Source organism: Scyliorhinus torazame, chromosome 10 (genome assembly GCF_047496885.1).
Source record: "Scyliorhinus torazame isolate Kashiwa2021f chromosome 10, sScyTor2.1, whole genome shotgun sequence".
NCBI classification, from domain to species: Eukaryota; Metazoa; Chordata; class Chondrichthyes; order Carcharhiniformes; family Scyliorhinidae; genus Scyliorhinus; species Scyliorhinus torazame.
Window position 1 is genome coordinate 63,847,523 of NC_092716.1, and position 18,828 is coordinate 63,866,350.

General features: G+C 42.4%; 1 protein-coding gene across 1 annotated transcript in view; it reads right to left on the minus strand.

Annotated features, from left to right (window-relative positions):
• The window catches only part of LOC140430610 (NEDD4-binding protein 1-like), a 48,882-nt gene that overhangs the window by 14,289 nt on the left and 15,765 nt on the right, over positions 1-18,828 (minus strand). The window contains exons 3-6 of the mRNA XM_072518207.1: positions 14,501-14,631; positions 13,901-13,997; positions 10,294-10,401; positions 7,308-7,415 (exon numbers count right to left, since the gene is read on the minus strand). Of these exons, the coding sequence (XP_072374308.1) occupies positions 7,308-7,415; positions 10,294-10,401; positions 13,901-13,997; positions 14,501-14,631 (444 nt within the window). The remainder of the gene's footprint in view (positions 1-7,307; positions 7,416-10,293; positions 10,402-13,900; positions 13,998-14,500; positions 14,632-18,828) is intronic.

An 18,828-nucleotide genomic window follows, 5' to 3' on the forward strand; every position in this document is an offset into this window, starting at 1 on the left:
AGTTCTCCCTCAATGTTTTCATCTTCTGAGTGTAGACCGAGCTAAGAAAAGAGCAGCGTTTAAGAGAGTGAAATCCATCCTGAACAAGAGTGGATTCAAGTTCGGGATGATTTATCCAGCTTGCATTTGAGTAGCGCTCTGAGAAAAAGGCCACTTGTTTGACTCACTGTGAGATGCTGATTCCTTTTCCTAGAAGCACAAGTTGCACTCTGTTTAATCTGATATATGGCTAAGTGTATAGGCTCGTTCTAATTTGTTTATTTTCATGTTTGTTGTTTAGGTGTATCCTCGATGCCCTTAGTTGTAGTGGAGAGTTTTCGGTCTTTTGTTCCTTACGTTAACCTATTTTTCCATTTCTCTTTTCATTATCATTTGTCCTGACTTCAGTCGACAGTGTGGCATTAAATTAAATAAGTTTTTACTCTCCAGTTGGGAGTCTCTCTGCTAACAAGGAGCGTTAGTTAATGGGAGTAGTATTAGAAGGTTTTCTGCGGCGCCTAATAGTTTTGAAAAGAAGCTTAGAATTTGTGTTTAGTTATGTTTTGTCAATTGTAGGCTTTAGATTAAGTTGTTTGTCACCGTCCCATTTACAGTTGGGTGTGGTTGTACTCAATTGCCTTTTTTGGGGTGGGTTTTAATTTGCTGACAGTATCTGCTGGTCCCTCTTTATCGAGTCATCTGACTTATCTTGGTGACCATCTTGGGTGGAACTTCTTGCTTCGTCTTAGTTGTGTCCCTGGTTTAATATCTTTCCTTGGGAATGGCTAACTCTGGTTTGAAGAGTGGTGCGAGACAAATCCAAACGATTACTTGTAAAACGGTTGAGAGCCTAAACACTGAAACCCATTTACACATTCAGGATAAGACCAGGCTACACAAAAGTTGGGTTGGGAAAGTTTTTTAATCCAATTTCAATAGCAGTGGCATGGCGATTTTAATTGATAAAGGAGTACAATTCTCTTCTCTTCAGATTGTGGCTGACTCCACTCATGTAATGGTTTGCAGCTACCTGTCAAACCCAAATCCTTTGTCTCATCCGGGATGGCCAGGAATTTTTCTTCATTTATGGCTCAGATGTGCTGGTTGGGGAGGGGTAGATCCCTGGCGCTGTTTGCTCCCGGACGACAGGGATTTCTCCTTTTTTTGCACTCATGTCTACCATGAGTACTCCCGCATTGATTTTTTCATTTTAGATTGGGCTCTCCTTCCTTCGGTAGTGGTGGCTGAATACTCAGCAATTGTAATTTCTGACCATGCCCCACACTTTGTTGATCTGTTGCTGGAGTCACTCAACACCCACCCCGGAGACTGAATACTACTTTGCTGGCCGCCAAAATATTTTGCCATCGCCTATCCACCGCTATTGACAACCACATCAATTTAAATAGGTCCAACTCAATCTCCCCTTCCACGTTGTGGGAGGTTCTTAAGGCCGTACTTGGGTGGGGGACCCAGCCGAGTGTGGTCCATACCGACACAACTCGCTTTTAAACAAGGACACTAAGCTGCTATCTAAGGTTCTGCTGCTTTGGTTGGAGTCTTGCCTGCCAGGTATACTTTTGGAGGATCAAAAAAGCTTTGTAAAGGGCCGTCAATTATCAGCCAATATACGTCGCTTTTTAAATGTTATTCTTTCCCCCTCCCCTGTAATCGAGCCAGAGGTAATCGTATCTCTCGACACTGAGAAAGGATTTGAGAGGGTGGAATGGGACTATTACCTTGAGATTCTTGGAAGATTTGAATGAGGCCGTAAATTTGCCTCTTGGATCCGCTTGTTATGCCCCTACGGCCAGCGTTCACATGAGCACTTCATATTCAGACTACTCCACCTTGAATAGGTGCACTCGGCAGGGCTGCCCACTTTTCTCCACTTTTATTCACCCTGGCAATAGAGCCGCTCTGTACGGCCTTGAGAACGTCTATTCAATGGAGAGGCATTAATCGAGATGGGATGGAACATCGGGTATCTCTTTATGAAGATTACCTACTTTTATATATTATAGATCCAACTCCTTCCATCAATGGCACAATGAAAACACTTCTGTGCAGAGTCTGCTCGTTCTCCCCGTGTCTGCGTGGGTTTTCTCCGGGTGCTCCGGTTTCCTCCCACAGTCCAAAGATGTGCAGGTTAGGTGGATTGGCCATACTAAATTGCCCTTAGTGTCCGAAAAAAAGGCTAGGGGGGGCTATTGGGTTATGGAGGTAGGGTGGAAGTGAGGGCTTAAGTGGGTTGGTGCAGACTCGATAGGTCGAATGGCCTATGTCCTATATGTTCTATGTTTTTCATATGTTCTATGTCCTTAAAATAAATGTCACACATTTGGCAGCTCACGCTCGAGGCGGTTTTTTCAGTCCTTTTCCCCGTTTGCTGGGCGGCTGTTTTGGTGTAAAAAGGTGTAGAGGTGGTGGAGGAAAATAAAGCACCACTGGTGGTGTCGGTGATTGGATTCACAGACCAGAAGTGGGTCGAGAAGGAAGGAGCTGTTGGAGCAAGAAATTCTTTGTGCGCCACAGGTGAAGATGGCGGAGGGTAAAGGGTCGGTTCTACCAGCCCAATGGTCGATGGAGCAGCTGGTGGACTTTGTAAATGAGAATTTCAGCCAGCAGAGGAGGGATGCCCAGGTGGTAGAGCCGCTAAAAGCAGGGATCAATCGGGTGGAGCAGAGGCTGGAGACCCAGGACCAGCCGATTCAGAAAGTGGAGGAGGCGGTGGAGGAGCAAGAGGAGCAGCTTAGCTCGTTGGCGGCCGAGACTGGGATGATGCGGGAGACCCAGAAGCGGCTAAAGGAGAAGGTGGAGGATCTGGAGAACCGGTCCCGGAGACAAAATTTAACAATTGTTGGGATGCCAGTGGGCATTGAGGGAGCGGACACTGGCTCATATGTAGCCAAGATGCTGGAGGAGCAGAAGGGGGAGGGGGCCTTCACCCAGCCCTTGGAGGTCACCCGGGCGCATAGGGCGCTGATGAGGAAGCATAGGCGAACTAGCCGCAGAGGCCAAAGGTGGTGCGGGTCCACCAATTCCTCGACAAGGAGATGATTTTCCGATGGGCCAGGCAGACGAGTAGATGCACCTGGGACGGTAGTGAGGTCCGGGTGTACCAGGACCTGGGTGCGGAACTGGCCAAGAGGAGAGCCGGGTTTAACCGAGTCAAGGCAGTGCTATTCAAGAAGTGGGTGAAGGTTGGGATGCTGTACCTGGCCCTCCGCTGCGTGAGTTACAACAGCCATGACCATTATTGTGGGACACAGAGGAGACATTGGAGTTTCTAAGAGATAATAAACTGGCAGAAGAGGGAGAACATTGAACTCTGGAGGAAGCGTGAGAAGGTGGTAGTTCTCTCGGTCTTTTCGCTTTATGGTTTCTGGGTTGTTGGTTAGGGGAGAACCTCTTTGCTTTTAGATGTTTTTGTGGGGTCCTGTGGTGGGATGCCGAGGGAATGTGGAGGGCGAGCTCACCTTTTTCATATTTCATTGTTGTTTGTGCTATGGAGTTTTAAAGCGAGATTTGGGGCCATGGGTGCGGGCTGCCAGGCTAGCTGGGCGAGTTAGTTAACAGGAAGGCAGGGGGGGGGGGGGGGGGCAGGTGGTTGGTGAAATAGAGGGGGATGGGAGTGTTGTATTGTTTAAGGGGGGGGGGAGCTGCTGACAAAGGTGAGGCTAAGGCGCAGCAAGAAGGGAGACGGCAGCGGTGGACATCGGAGGGTGGGCCTCGGGGTCATGTGACCGGGGGAATGGTCCAAGAAGGTATATGGTTAATCGGCAGGGGAGGGGGACAGGGAGCCCCCCGACCAGGCAGGTCACATGGAACACGAGGGGGCTGAATAGGCCAGTGGAACGGTCATGTTTTCGCTTGAGGAGCCTTTTTGCAAGAAACGCACTTGAAGATTGGAAACAGATTACAGATACATTTCATAGAATTTACAGTGCAGGAGACCATTCGGCCCATCGAGTGCACCGGCCTTTGGAAAGAGCACCCCACTTAAGCCCACACCTCCACCCTATCCCCAGTAGCCCCACCTAACCTTCTTGGACACCAAGGGCAATTTATCATGGCCAGTCCACCTAACCCACACATCTTTGGACAGTGGGAGGAAACCGGAGCAACCGGAGGATACTCACGCACACACGGGGAGAATGTGCAGACTCCGCACAGACAGTGACCCAAGCCGGGAATCGAACCTGGGACCTTGGAGCTGTGAAGCAACTGTGCTAACCACTGTGCTACCGTGCTGCCCGAGGCTAAGGAAAGGGTGGGTAGGGCAAGTCTTCCATTCAGGACTAGATATGAAGATGTGGGAGGGTGGCAACGCCAAAGTGGGTAGTGTTTGAGGTAGGAAATATGATGGCAGATTCGGAAGGAAGGTTCATGATGGTGAGTGGGAAACTAGAGGGGATTCCAATGGTCTTGGTAAATGTTTGTGCCCCAAACGGAGGCGGGCGCTGGGGTAAAACCTGGACCTGGACTCGCACCGGTTGATTGGGAGGGATAGGAGAACTTTAACACGGTCATTGAACCAGGTTGGGCTGGTCGAGTCCATGGTCAGGGAGGGTGTCGTCGGGGACGAAGAAGCTGAAGGGAGACATGGAGCGCATTGGGAGAAGGGGTTGACCCATGGAGGGTTGGAAGGCCAAGGACAAAGGAATTTTCATACTTCTCCCATGCGCACAGCGGAAACTCACAGATTGATTACTTTGTGGTGGATACGAAACTGCTGGGGGGAGTGGTTGACTGGGGGTACTCGGCGATTGTGGTCTCGGATTGTGGGAGAGAGAGAAAGAGAAGCACAGTATCTCGCTGTATGTGGACGATCTGTTGCTTTATATATCGGATCCGCTGGGAGGCATTGGGGGAATTATGAATATTTTGGAGGAGTTTGGCCGGTTTTCCAGATAAAAGTTAAACACGGGGAAGGTGAGGTCTTCCCGACCAAGACAAGGGGGCAAGAGAGGAGGTTGGGTGAGCTGCCGTTTAAAGCGGTGGGGGCGAGATTTAGATATTTGGACATCCAGGTAGTGCGGGGCTGGGAACTACATAAATTGAATTTGGCACGGCTGGTGAAACAGATGAGGGGGGATTTTAAGAAGTAGGATGTGCTCCCGTTGTCACTGGCGGGTGGGTGCAGACAGTGAAAATGACGGTACTCCGGAGGCTCTTATTTGTTTTCCTAAACCTCCAGATCTGTGGCAGGCAGGGGTCGAGCAGTTTGGGGACAAAGTTCACCTGAAGAGGGTCAGTTGACGGTATTGCCTGGAGGTGGAAGCCGTTCATCGACTATTTCAAGGAAAATTGAGCTGTCAGCAAAGGGGGGGGGGGAAGAATAGGAATAAAATGGGGAAGGCAGGATGGGTGGAGGGGATCGGCAGAGAGGTTGGGCGTTCAGGTAGTTATTTATTTGTTACGAGGTTTTCTGCTTGTTCTTACTCTTTTTGTGTTGGTTGTGTTTAATGTATATATAAATGCCTTAATAATATAAAAAAACCTTTGGCTCCTTTTCTGGCTATAAATTGAATTACGCTAGATTCTCCTCAATCTCAGTGAGGGTCTCCTATCTTAGAATCTGGAAACAGTTTTGACAATATTTTAAAGTCCTTGCTCGTCTTCACTGGCCCCTGTAGTAATCACCTTTTCTTACCTTCTGGGCTGGACTCAACATTTTAACTCGTGGAAATTGAAAGGACTTGAGCACTTTGGTGACCTGTACATTGAGGGAAATTTGCCAGTTTGAGAGAGTTAGCGGACAAATCTCAGCTACCCAACTCTAGGAATTTTCGCTACTGTCAAGTTTGCGATTTCTCTCGTACTGCTTTCCCTTCCTTTTCTCTGGCTCCACCATCCTCCTTGCTAAAGAGGATTCTATCCTTGGCTCAGCCTGGTAGGGGGTCTATCTCAGATATATAGCCACATTCTCTCACCAGATTCCTCCCCTCTAAAAGGGGCGAGGGCAAAATGGGAGTGTGAACTGGGCCCTATAATCACAAACAAGGTTGGAGAGAGGCCCTTGACAGCGTCAACACCACACCTTCATGTGCCTGCTTGAGCCTAATTCAATTCAAGGTGCTACATAGGACGTACTTGACCAAGGCAAGGTGAGTGGGTTTTTTCCAAATGTCGAGAATGTTCAAAACAGATGCTATCGCTGTTCGCTCGCTTCAGCTGACTATCCACATATGTTTTGCCCCAGACTCACTGACCTCTGGGCATTCATTTTTAGCACCATATCAGGGATACTTCGTTTGGAATTACTCCCTATGTCCGCTGATCGCCATTTGGAGTTTCAGACTCACCTGGCCTCTGAGACCTTTGCCTCACTGGTAGCCTGGAGTCGGATACTGCTTTGTTGGAGGTCTCCCATTCCACCCAGTGTCTCTGGCTGGTTAGGGGACTTTAAGTCCTTCTTGCAGAGAAAATTAAATTCACCATCAGGGGTGCAGTGGAGAGATTCTACCGGAGATGGCAACTGTTTATTTCCTTTTTTTTAAAGATCTAGACACTGTCAACTGTAAGGGGTTTAAGGTATAGTGTTTAAGTTATTTACTTTTCCTTTGTTTGTGATGCTTGCATTCTTGTTAATCGCTTGATAATATGTAAAACTTTAATAAGCAAAAAACAGACAATATACATGATTTAAATAAGCTCATTTAGGACTGGAGAGCGAGGTAAAAATAACTTTGCTTCAGCTATCAAAAAATATAGTTGACATTAATAAACCATTGGTCACATGTTTAGGACATCCAAAGTACTTTGTAGTTTAGCAGTACACTCATGAAGCTACTCTGGTTTCTGAGGATCCAGTTCTAAATGGTACATTACATCAGAGTCTAGCTATATCCTGCATACTAAGCGACCTGAGAATATATAGCAAACATAGATGATTACAAAAATGGAATGCAACTCCATATTGGCTCAGTTGGTTGAAACATTTAGCAGCTATACAATGAAAAACAGGAAGGTTCCATATTCTATCCTTGATTCAATATTGTTGACAATAGATGTGCCAGAGCTGGAATAAGTACCAGAGGAAGACAAATAAAACCTATTGATTGCTCCCTGCTGAAATACATAACAGATGTCAGGTGGGCATATAATTGCAACTCCCACAGTTGTCACTGCTGACAACACCTAGATTCAAGCATAAAGAATCACTACAGCTATACCCCAACAAGTCAGTACCTTCAGCAAAAAAAAAACTAAAAAGACTTGGTTTTCAAGTTTAAAAAAAATGGAATTGTGGATGAAGTCATAAAACAATGCAACCAGTTCCCGTGGTATAAACATTTGACATATGTTGCCTTTGGAACAAGTACCTGCAAGCACCCGCATGATGCAGAAAAGCTTCCAATCCAGGTCCATGTCTCCCAAGGGGATCATCTGGTACCATGAATATGTCTCCAACAAATGTATATTGTAGTAACCTAATTTATAAATAAATAGTGTACAGCTTACCAAACAAATATATACTGAAAATAAAATCACTGCGAGAATATTTCCAGATGAATGTGGAAAATAACTTCATTCTCCCTCCAAATATTGAGGTGCTTAGTCATTCAAATCACACAACTTAATCCAATATCAATTATTTGCTTAAATTTGAAAGCAAATCAGATTAAAACTTCACTTTGTGGTAAATTCACTTTGTAGCAGCAGGGTGGCAGAGTGGTTAGCACTGCTGCCTCACAGCGCCAGGGATCCGGGTTCAATTCCAGCCTTGGGCAACTGTCTGTGGCGAGTTTACACAATCTCTCCATGTCTGCATGGGGTTCCTCCGGATGCTCCGGTTTCCTCCCACAGTCCAAAGATGTGCAGGTTAGGTGAATTGGCCACACTAAATTGACCCTTGGGGCCCAGATAGTTAGGTTAAGGGGCTAATGGGTTGGGGCAGGGGAGTGGGCATGATCCATATTCTATCAGAAGGTCGGTGCAGACCTGATGGACTGAATGGCCTCCTTCTGCACTGTAAGGACCTGTGACCTCCAGCACTAATTTCTATCTAATCAGATAGTTTGTTAAGTTGAGGAACGTGGATGCTACTTCATCAATGTGAATAGATATGTATAGTGCAGTTTTGAAAACATCTCCTAAACTACATAACGGTACATCATTAATTACAGTTCGAAAGTACAAACTGGATGAATGAACAATGTATGTAGTTTGTCAAGCATTTAATGGGACAGATCTGCATTAAATCACCAGATATTTTTTAAAAACTCAAATTCAAAATGAAGTTAATCTTCCAACGTTATAGCATTTTACTGGATTTCACTCAAACATGAAAGGCCTCAGATTTTATTGATCCCAATTAGAGACCCCCCCCCCCAATTTCTTCAATGTACCATGCAACTATAATCAATGCAAGATGGTGTTGCTGTACTGAGAAACAAGTACACACAAGTTATAATGGTGGATCTGTCCTGTGTGAAGAAATTGGTTCAACTGGTCGGACTAGATGCAGGGAGGATGTTCCCCTAGTTGGGGAATCTAGAACCAGGGATACAGTCTCAGGATATGGGATAGACCATTTAGTACTGAGATGAGGAAACATTTCCTCACTCGAATGATAGTGAACCGGTGGAATTCTCTATTACAGAAAGCTGTGGAGGCCAAGTTACTGAACATATTCAAGAAAGAGATAGATAATGTTTTAAGAAGGTAGGTATGGGGAGAAATGCATAAGGGGTCGGTATGGGGAGAAAGCGGGAATATGGCCTTGAGATAGAGGATCAGCCATGATCATACAGAATAGCAGAGCAGGCTCAATGGGCCGAATGGTCTACTCCTGTTCCTAGTTTCAATGTTTCTAAGGAACCTCAGATCACTTCACTTCAATTGGAACCTGTGGCCATGGGCAAGGAAGGAAGGGAAAAAATAAAAATAAAAAGTGTGTTTTCTGCTCCCAATTATTATCGTCACTCCTGCTGGAAGATGCATTTGTATGGTCAGGTAACCAGGCAGTGCTGTAATTCATGGATAAAGTCAACTAACGTCAGATAAGCTCAAAAGGAAGACTGGTCATTTAAGATCACTGAGGACTAACAGTGCTTGTGGAACCATACTAATCTTAAAAGAAATGAAATGGGAAAACTTTTCGCAGAAAATGTCTCTCCATGAACTGTTAATTTTGAGCCTCGCTATTTAATATTTACAAATTTTAATGTCAAAAAATAAATACAGTACTCATAATGGAAAGATGTTTCTTTCATTGCTAAAGTTTGAGTCAAAACACTTGCTTAATAGTGCCTGTTCTCTATGCATTCTGAACTTATTCAGTTTGCAGAATTTTGTTGAAAGGTATTAATTGAGACACTTCTTACATTCAATGAGGATCAGAAACTTAATTTGCTTTTTCTGGGACTTTGAAAGAAACAGGAGGTAAAATTATGAAAAGCTTTAATTCTGTCTGGCATTATTTAAATGCATTATTCTTTAAAAATAATGAACTGATCAAGGACAACAGTTGTAAATAGAATGTCAATTGTTAGTGTAATATTTTTATTCATTTTAGTTAAATCTCTTCTAATCGGTGCTGAAGCACAAGGATCTTTTTCAAATACTAAAATATGAAAATTACATAAATGATAAACTTCTGAATGAATTTTTTTTTTCTGGAAATGTATCTAATAATGACTGTGAAAGTCAGTCATCTCACAAGTGTGCACTAAATTATCCTTTTCTGTACTGACACATATTTGGAAAGCAGATCAGGAAGTGTTGTAACCCATCTATTTATTTTAAGCAGAAACACTTTTGCTTATATGTTGCAAAGCAAGACAGGAACTGATGATAATCGGAAAAGTGATGGACTGGACACCTGAAGACACCAAGAAAATAATGGATGGGCTGAACAAAGGAGGGCAATAATGGGAATGAGAGGGTGTTGAGGTCTGATGGTTAGAAAGTGAACGAAGGCAATGTGGGTCCCATTCTTCAGTCACCGCCCATCCACAAGGCCGTCAGACCTTGCTGCACTCAGCGTTGTCAAGACTCCAGAACCCCCAATCAATGCCACGCAGCATTTAGCTGTGTCCATGTTCTAAAATTACTCCCTAGTTCTGCTGGACTGGAGGACCACTTTTTGAGACTTGCCCATTAGTACTCAAAACTAAGAGATTGCATTCCCAGTCTTCCAACACTCTCATCTGCCCTCAATGTTCTCAGACCTCAAGATTGACTTCCTAATACAAATACCCCCAGGCCTAGGATCCCACTCCTGATATACACTCACAGCCTTTATTTCATGGCATATCAAGTATGGTAAATTAAACTACTGAAAGAATAAAACTGCCATATGGTTACCCGTCTTGAATTATTGTTTTCCAGACTGGAGATTCATACACAAATTCTTTCAGGTTGTCATTAGTGACAATAATTCCACCAGTTTTCTCAGCAAGGTGCAACAGGAACCTGTAAGAAGGCAAGTGTACATAAAAGTAGTTTGGAAATGTTATAATATACTGTCAATTAAAGTTATGAAGAAGTGCTTCAATATACCTTTATTTTGCCAATCTATATCTAAAGCATCATAATTTCTCATATTTCCTACTTTTTTGTCGCCATTTCTGGCTTAAATTCCATAAAACAGGCCTATCCCCACCACTGATATTGCATTCCACACCAAGCTCTTTTCCCCATCCTTAATTACAAGTTTCTGGTCATCTCTCACTCCTTTGCTTGGTGCCAGATTTTCTTGTGCCATTTTGCTATGTTAAAGGTGCTATATGAATTCAAATAATTACATATATATGTAATGTATATGATAAATTAGGATTAGAAATAGTACAAAAAATTCAGCAAAGTTTGGCCATTTACTAGTTATGACTCATTAGATGACATTACTTCTGTACCAATAGAATTCTTTCGCAAATTATAGGTGGGTTAGGAAAATATTGCATCTTATGCCACCAATATTTTTTGTACTCCAACACAACTTTCCTGATGCTGGTACCTAAAGGGAAGTCAATTGTTGCCGGGCAAAATTGGTCTTGCAATACTATATACAAATATATTAATTAGGAGGAGTAGGCCACATGGCCCTTCAAGCCTGCTTCTCCATTCAACAAGATCATGGCTTTTTAAAAATAAATTTAGAGTCCCCAATTTTTACCAATTAAGGGGCAATTTAGCGTGTGGCCAATTCAGCTGCCCTGTACATCTTTTTGGGTTGTGGGGGTGAGACCCAAGCAGACACGGGGATAATGTGCAAACTCCATACAGTGACCCAGGTCCTCGGCGCCGTGAGGCAGCAGTGCTAACCACTGTGCTAACGTGCTGCCCAAGACCATGGCTGATCGGATTATAACCTCAGCTCCACATTCCTGCCTACTCTCGCCCTTCACCCCCTTGCTCATTAAGAATATTCCAAATATTAAAAATATTCAGATTCTGCCCCCACCTCCTTTTGAGGAAGAGTTCCAAAGTCACTCAACACTTTAGAGAAAAAAATTCTCATCTTGGTCTTAAATGGGCAACCCCTTATTTTTAAAAAGTGACCTTTAGTTCTAGATTCTCCCACAAGAGGAAATATCCTCACCATTTCCACCTTGTCAAATTCCCTCAGTATCTAATGTTTCAATCAAGTCGCCTCTTAGTCTTCTAAATTCCAACAATTACAAGCCTAGTTTCTCCAGCTTTTCCCCATAAGTGAACCCACCATTCCAGGTGTTAGCATAGTAAACATTCCTTGAACTGCTTCCAATGCATTTACATTGTTCCTTAAACAAGGAGACCAATAGTGTACAGAGCATTCCAGATGTGGTCTCACCAATGCCCTGCACAACTGAAGCATAATGTCCCTACCCATGCATTCAATTCCCTTCTGAATAAGTGACAATATTCTATTTGCTTTCCTATTACTTGCTATACCTGCATACTAGCCTTTTGTGATTCATGCACTAGGACACCCAGATCCCTCTGCATCTGACCCCTTCAATCTCTCACCATTTAGATAATATGCTCCTTTTTTATTCTTCCAGCAACAATAGACAATTTCATGTTTTCCCACATCATTCCATTTGCCAGATCTTTACGCACTCACCTAACCCATCTATGTCATTTTGTCCTTATCACAACTTATCTTCCTACTTTTTCTTTTGGGGCTGACTATAACAATTGCTTTTTACTATTACTTACAGACATCCAACATAGGTCCTGGTATCAATCAGACATCAGCCAGTAGGCCCATCAGTTCTTTTCAACTCATAAATATAATACAGATGGGTGATCTATGTAACTTTATTAATAACCCATACCCATCTTCAGAAAGTAAAAGGTGCTAAGTTTAACACTTCTTTATTAACATTTCCTTCTTGCCTTGCAATTTAAAAAAATGTATATTTTATTCCAAACACAATCGATAACATACACAGACAACAGCTAAATATAAACATGATTCAAAGTTTGTCAATTTCCCCCCTTTTTCTCCCCAAACTACCCCAACATACCCTCCCTCCACAACCGCCCCGACCCGCTGGCGACAAATAAATCCTCAAATAAGGACAGAAAAGCCTTCACCGTGCATAACACCCCTCTTCCAACCTCCGAAAAACAAACTTAATCTTCTCCAATCTTAAGAATTCATACAAGTCCCCCAACCATGCCGAAATCTCCGGCGGTGCTGTCAACCTCCAACTCCGTAAGATTCACCGCCAGGCAATCAGAGAGGCGAAGGCCATGACATCAGCCCCCCTCCCCTTCGGCAGGTCTGGCAATTCCAAAACTCGCCACCAGATGGCCCGGCGACATCCTCACCCCCACTATCTCTGATAGGGTGTCGTACATCGCAGTCCAGAAAGCCCCAACTTTGTGCATCCCCAGAACACACCAGCGTGGTTCGCCAGCCCTCTCCCATATCTCACGCATAGTGGTTAGCACTGCTGCCTCAAAGCTCCAGGGACCCGGGTTCAATTCTGGCCTTGGGTGACTGTCTGCGTGGAGTTTGCACGTTCTCCCCGTGCCAGAGTGGGTTTCCCCCCCCACAGTCCAAAAATGTGCAGGTTAAGTGGATTTGCCATGCTAAATTGCCCCCAAGTGTCCATAAGGTTAGATTGGGTTAGGGGGATAGGGTGGAGGTGTGGGCTTAAGTAGGTGCAGACTTGATGGGCCAAATGGCCTCCTTCTTCACTGTAGGTAATCTATGATCCTCCACCTCCAGGAAAAACCCTCTCAAAAAGGCCCCGAGTCATATGAGCCCTTTGATTTCAGGCGCTTCTCCACCTGATCCAAAGTCCCGTGAAGAGGAGCTATTGCTCCCTCAGTTGCACCGGACCAGTCTCTTTTGAGACTGTTGAGGAAATAGGGGCTGTTGAGGAACTAGCCCCTTGATTAAATCCATCAAATGCCCCAATGGCGGATGGCGACAATCCTTTCCCCTCTGCCATTTTTTCCATTGGTGCTGCGCCAAGCGTAACCTCTAACTCCAAAGCTAGGGCTATCACCGACTTTTGCCAGTGTGATATCCTGCCGACATTCCATTCTCAGGGGGAAGCCACGATCTTCCACTCACTTCTCACTTTTCCCATAAAAATCACCCGTTACCTAGGCAGAAAGGGCCAAAACCAACACCTCCAAGCAGGAGCCACCTTGTGTGCAACTGATTAGTTCATGGCCAGCATCGGAAGTTGCATTCAGAAAGTTTGATATCTGACGCAAAGGGTATAGTCAACATGGTACAGATGGTACTGTATTAATATAGTAAACAAATTGCTACAGAATGTTATAGCAAAAGTAACTTTATGTTAATTAGTAATAAATATGCAGTACTTCAATTGATTTAAGTTTAATTTTAAAATAGAAAATTTAAAAAACTGCAATTAAAGAAAATAAGTTGAGTGCAAATAACTCAGTTCATCAGCGTTGTCTGGAGTAAGAATACAGTGATAGTGAAGGTGTTGTTATGTAACTTTACCTGTCATCATGAGATGCAATTCTTACTCCACACACAGTTCGAGCTGGTGTGAAAGAAAGCACACCCAAATCTTCAAGTTCAGTTAAGAAATGCTGCTCTGTTTGAAAAGAAAATATGGTTTATCACATTAATCTTATAATTTTCAGACTAATACTTGAATAACAAGCAAAAAAAGGGGGGGGGGGGAAAGAAGTTAAGCGGGAAATTAGGAATTAGATAATAGTTAACCCAGTTGTATTTGCTGCACATTTAATTACAGTTCTTATTAATAAAAAATATAATTGTGTTTACATTTACAAACCTGGTACAAAATTGGCCAGCCAGGGCCAAAGACTACAGGTATTTTTAAAATAATTCTTGGTTGATTAATTTATGTTGTGATTCCAGGTCAAGTGGGGCTGGAATTGACCCAGGGTGTGGTAACAGAATGTCATGAGGTACTTTGAATTACTCTCATCAGCAACACCTAACAGGCTAGCTCTTTTTGCCTCAAGACTGTAAGCAGTTTATAAATTCAGTATGTAAAAAATATTGACGATGCTCAAGTACAGAAATCACAACACTTTATGGTTAACAGAGATTTTTTCCCCCCGGACATACCTGTGATTTTGGCATCGCGTTTGGTTCTCCACTGAGGAACAAACACAGTTATTTTTCGGTGACCACGGTTCCAAAAACATTCCACTGCAATAGCAATTCCACGACAGGAAAATATTTTTTTCATTCCATGGCTGTGAGGATAAAAATATAAAATGATAAATTATAAAACTATTGACATACAAAGACTAATTTGGGTCACAAATTTGTCATCACAGGATTCAAATCAACAGATTGCTGGTTAGGATAAGGGCCTGAAGATTCTCTGGATGACAAAGCTCAGTATTCACATACAGTTTATGTAATTTAGAAGCTTTCCCCCCATTATAATTGAATTACCCAGCCATTCAATTTGAAGTATGCCCCGAACAGTCAATTGAAAGCAAAATCAATGACATTAAAGGCAGTAACAATATTTGACGTAATGAAACGTTTACAAATAGATTTCAACTCGTAACCCAACTTAGTTACATAAGTTTATAGCATCTACGTCTCCTTTCACTCGATTTTATCTAACCATATTTTCCTAACATTCCTTTCTCCCTCAAGTACTTATCTAGCTTCTCCATAAATGTATTTTTGCAATCCACATCAATTATTCCATATGTTAGCCAGTTCCACATTCTAACCACTCTGAGTAAAGACATTTCTCATGAATTCTGTTGGATTTATTATTGACTGTTGAAGGCCTCTGATGTTGACTCTCCATGATGGAAGTACCTTCTGTGTATCTACTCTATTAAAACTTCGCAGTTTTAAAGACATCAATTAGGTTCCCCTTCAGCATTATTTTTTCACCGCCAGAGAGCCTCCACCTTTTCACTCCTTTCTGATAGTTTCTGGTATCCTCCTCCTCGTGAACCCTTTCTGCATCATCTCCTGTGCCTCTATACTCTATCGTCGTATGAAGATCAGAACTGTGCACATTACTCAAAATATGGTTTAATCAAGTTCATATACAAGTTTAACATAACACTTCTTTTTAATTCTATTCCTCTAGAAATGAATCTCCGTGATTTGTTATAATTTTACAGCCTTAAAAAAAAAAGTAATTTTGTTGTACAAATTATACGCTGATCAAGTTAATTTCATTCTGAAAAATAAAATTGGAGAAATACTTGCTGAAATTAGGAAAACAATCGTGAAATATTGACTATAACACAGTCAGGCTCCAAAGAAAAACAGAAACATGAACAGTCAAAGGAAAAAGGAGCTGAACTGGAAGAGACAAACTTCAAGGAGAAAAGAAATAAAGCAGGCAGAAAAAAATAAGCCAATAATTGGTGGCAAAAGTGTGGACCATAAAACAAAATATATTTCTATATGATGAAAAGGGGATAAGATTAAAACCGAAACAAATTCAAAAGGGGAAGTGGAGGAGGAAGGTTAAAAAATTAGAAGGCCTAAAAAAATGAAAAAATTATCTGACAACATTAAATGGAAATAGTAAGAGCTTTAGACGAAGGAGGGAGTTTAAGTGTGAAAAATGAAAGTAAAGTACAGATATTGAATAAATATTCTCCATGAGATTTTACAGCTGGTGGAAGTGAGAAAGTAGTGAACCAGAGGATATGGAGCAAGTGACAGAACTACAGAAAAGGAATTACTTCCAGATTGTTGTTTCAAAAAGCAGAACTTTAGAAAGATAAGTCACAGGTCCTGATAGTATGCAGTCTTGGCTGATGGAAGTCAAGGGACTTGACAAAATTGTTTTACCCTCATGCAGTTGGACAGAAGAGCAACAGGAAGAACAAATCTAGTAACCATTGCCCTGCTAAGTTATCACGGTCACACAAATTAATTAGGTAAATTTCACAAAGTTTGAAATGTACGGGTCACGTCCGAACATACAGACGGATTAGGAGTAGGCCATGCGGCCTCTTGAGCCTGCTTCACGATCCAGTATGATCCGACTGTGGCCTCAACTCCACATTCTGTCTACACCATCTGACTCCCTTGCTAGTCAAGGATCTATCTACCTCGGTCTTAGAAATATTTATTGACCCTGCCAGAACTGCAGGGTCAGGAGAGACAGGAGTTGTAAAGATTCATGACTCTCAGAAAAAAAATCTTGTCCGACTTAAATGGGAGACCCCTTATTTTTAAACTGTGTCCCCTAGTTCTAATATCTCCCACAAGGGGAAACATCCTTTCAGCATCCACCCTGTAAGTCCCCACAGGATCTTGTATGTTTCACTAAGAACAGCTGGCATAGATTTGTTAACGGCAAGGTGGTCCTTGATGAATATTTTTATTTTGAAAGAGTGACCAATTCAAAGCTCTGCAATAGATAGTTTATATGCAATGACTTTGAAAACCATAAGGCATCTTGCAAAAAATTTGTTCACTGACCATCAACGGAGTTTCTAAAGCCATAGAGCTCCACAGCACAAAGTGACCTTTTGGCCCATCAAACACCTATCTATTCTAATCCCATTTTCCAGCATTTAGTCCGTAGTTTTGTATGCACAGTCACAATTTCTCTTGGATTATCTGCTTGTTCAGGATGTAACTGCATGAATAGAAAGCTAGTTGATACACAGTAAAATCTTAAGGTAAATGGGTTACACTTCAAAAGGAGGAGTGAAAGTGGTGTACCCAAGGAACCTCTTCTGGGTCCATTTTTATTCTTGACACCCAACGCCTCAGGGCAATGGTAAATAAAACAATTAAAAACATCAATAGAATTTTAGATTTTACAAAGAGAGGCCAACACTAAAAGAACAAAGAAATAATAATGAATATACATAAACAAGGATTGCTTCAGAGTGTACTTCTGAAGTTTTGGATGTCCCTTTGTAGAAAGGACATTAACACAATGTAGCGCCAAAATATGTCAGGGATGGGAAACTAGAATTACAAAGGAGAGAGTGGAAATTCCGCAGGAATAGATTTAAGATAGTGATAGCTGGAAATACTTAGCATATGTTGACAGATTTATACAGGGAGAAACAGAGTTAACATTTTGGATCGGAGACCCTTTGTCATGCGAGGGTACCTTTAAGAAATGGATGTTTAAGCAATGTACCTTTAAGAAAACAGTGATGTCAGAGAGTGGGTGGAGCAGAGCTCAGTTCAGCCATTTTGAAGTTTCAGTTTAAAAAAGTGCCTGGCTAGTTTTGCTGAGAGCAGTTTAAAAGTGCCTGGCTGTTTTGCTGTGAGCTGCTTAAAAGGAGAAAGCCAGTTTGAGACAGCAGCTTGAGAAGTTCTGATTTGCTGTGAGTTGCTTGAAGGGAGAAAGCCAGTTTGAAAAAGCAGCTTGGGTGTGTGTGTGTTTCCAGAGAGCTGCAGGAAGGAAAGCAAGGTGCTGGAGCTGAAGTCAACCAAGCTGATATATCTTTGCCATCCAACAGAAAATATATATTAACTGTCATCTGGTGTGTTACTGTTTTGAAGGTTTGAAGCCTTTTGGATGTTTGAAGGAACATTTTGAGGGATTATTTAGTGTTGTATTATTTTCGGGATTATCTTTGAAGTAAGGGGTGTTAAGGGATCCAATGTTTATTTAACAGGTTAAGTTGAGTTCATGGAATAAACATTGTTTTGTGTTAAAAAGCACGTGTCCATAATTGTAATATCACTCCTGGGGAACAAGCCGTGTGCTGGAAAAGCAACAATCCATTAAAGAGAGAGGTTGGTTGAACTCCATGATACATTTTGGGGTTCTGAAAACACCTCGCCCATAACACCTTCGATGGGCCTGGTTCGTCCAACCTCAATGACTGTATTCTTCCCCTCCCCGTTTAGGGTGAACGAGCTTCTTAACATGGCAAATCTTTGCAAAATCTTGCTCACCAGAAAAAGAGGTGGGGCGGAAGAATACAACCATACCGAGGTTGAAAGAACCAGTTCTGCCAAAGAGTTTCCGACCCAAAATGTTAATTGCCCTGCATGGATGTTCCTATGAACACACCGAAATATTGCAATTCTTATTCTGCTGTCAAAAGGTTAGTTACAAAAAATATTTATTGCTTGTTCCTGAAAATTCCATTCTTTTGAATAAAAAGACAAGTAAATATACACAAAGAACAGAAATAAGCGTGTGCGAACATGCACATCATCAGGAACCACTCTATTAATAAATCATAATTTTAAAAATTTGGGTTCTTAGGATCGGCATGTTGTTGGCAAGGCCAGCATTTACATTTCATTCCTAATTGTCCTACAGAAAGTGGCTTTGAGCTGTCTTCTTCAACTGCTGCAGTCCAACATTCACCAAGAATTAATCTGGGTTTCACACAGAAGTCAGCACCAAGACAGCTCTTTAGTGATGGAACCATGTTTTCTGAATAGCATGGTATGAGGCCGGTTCCGAATTGCATTATCTACAG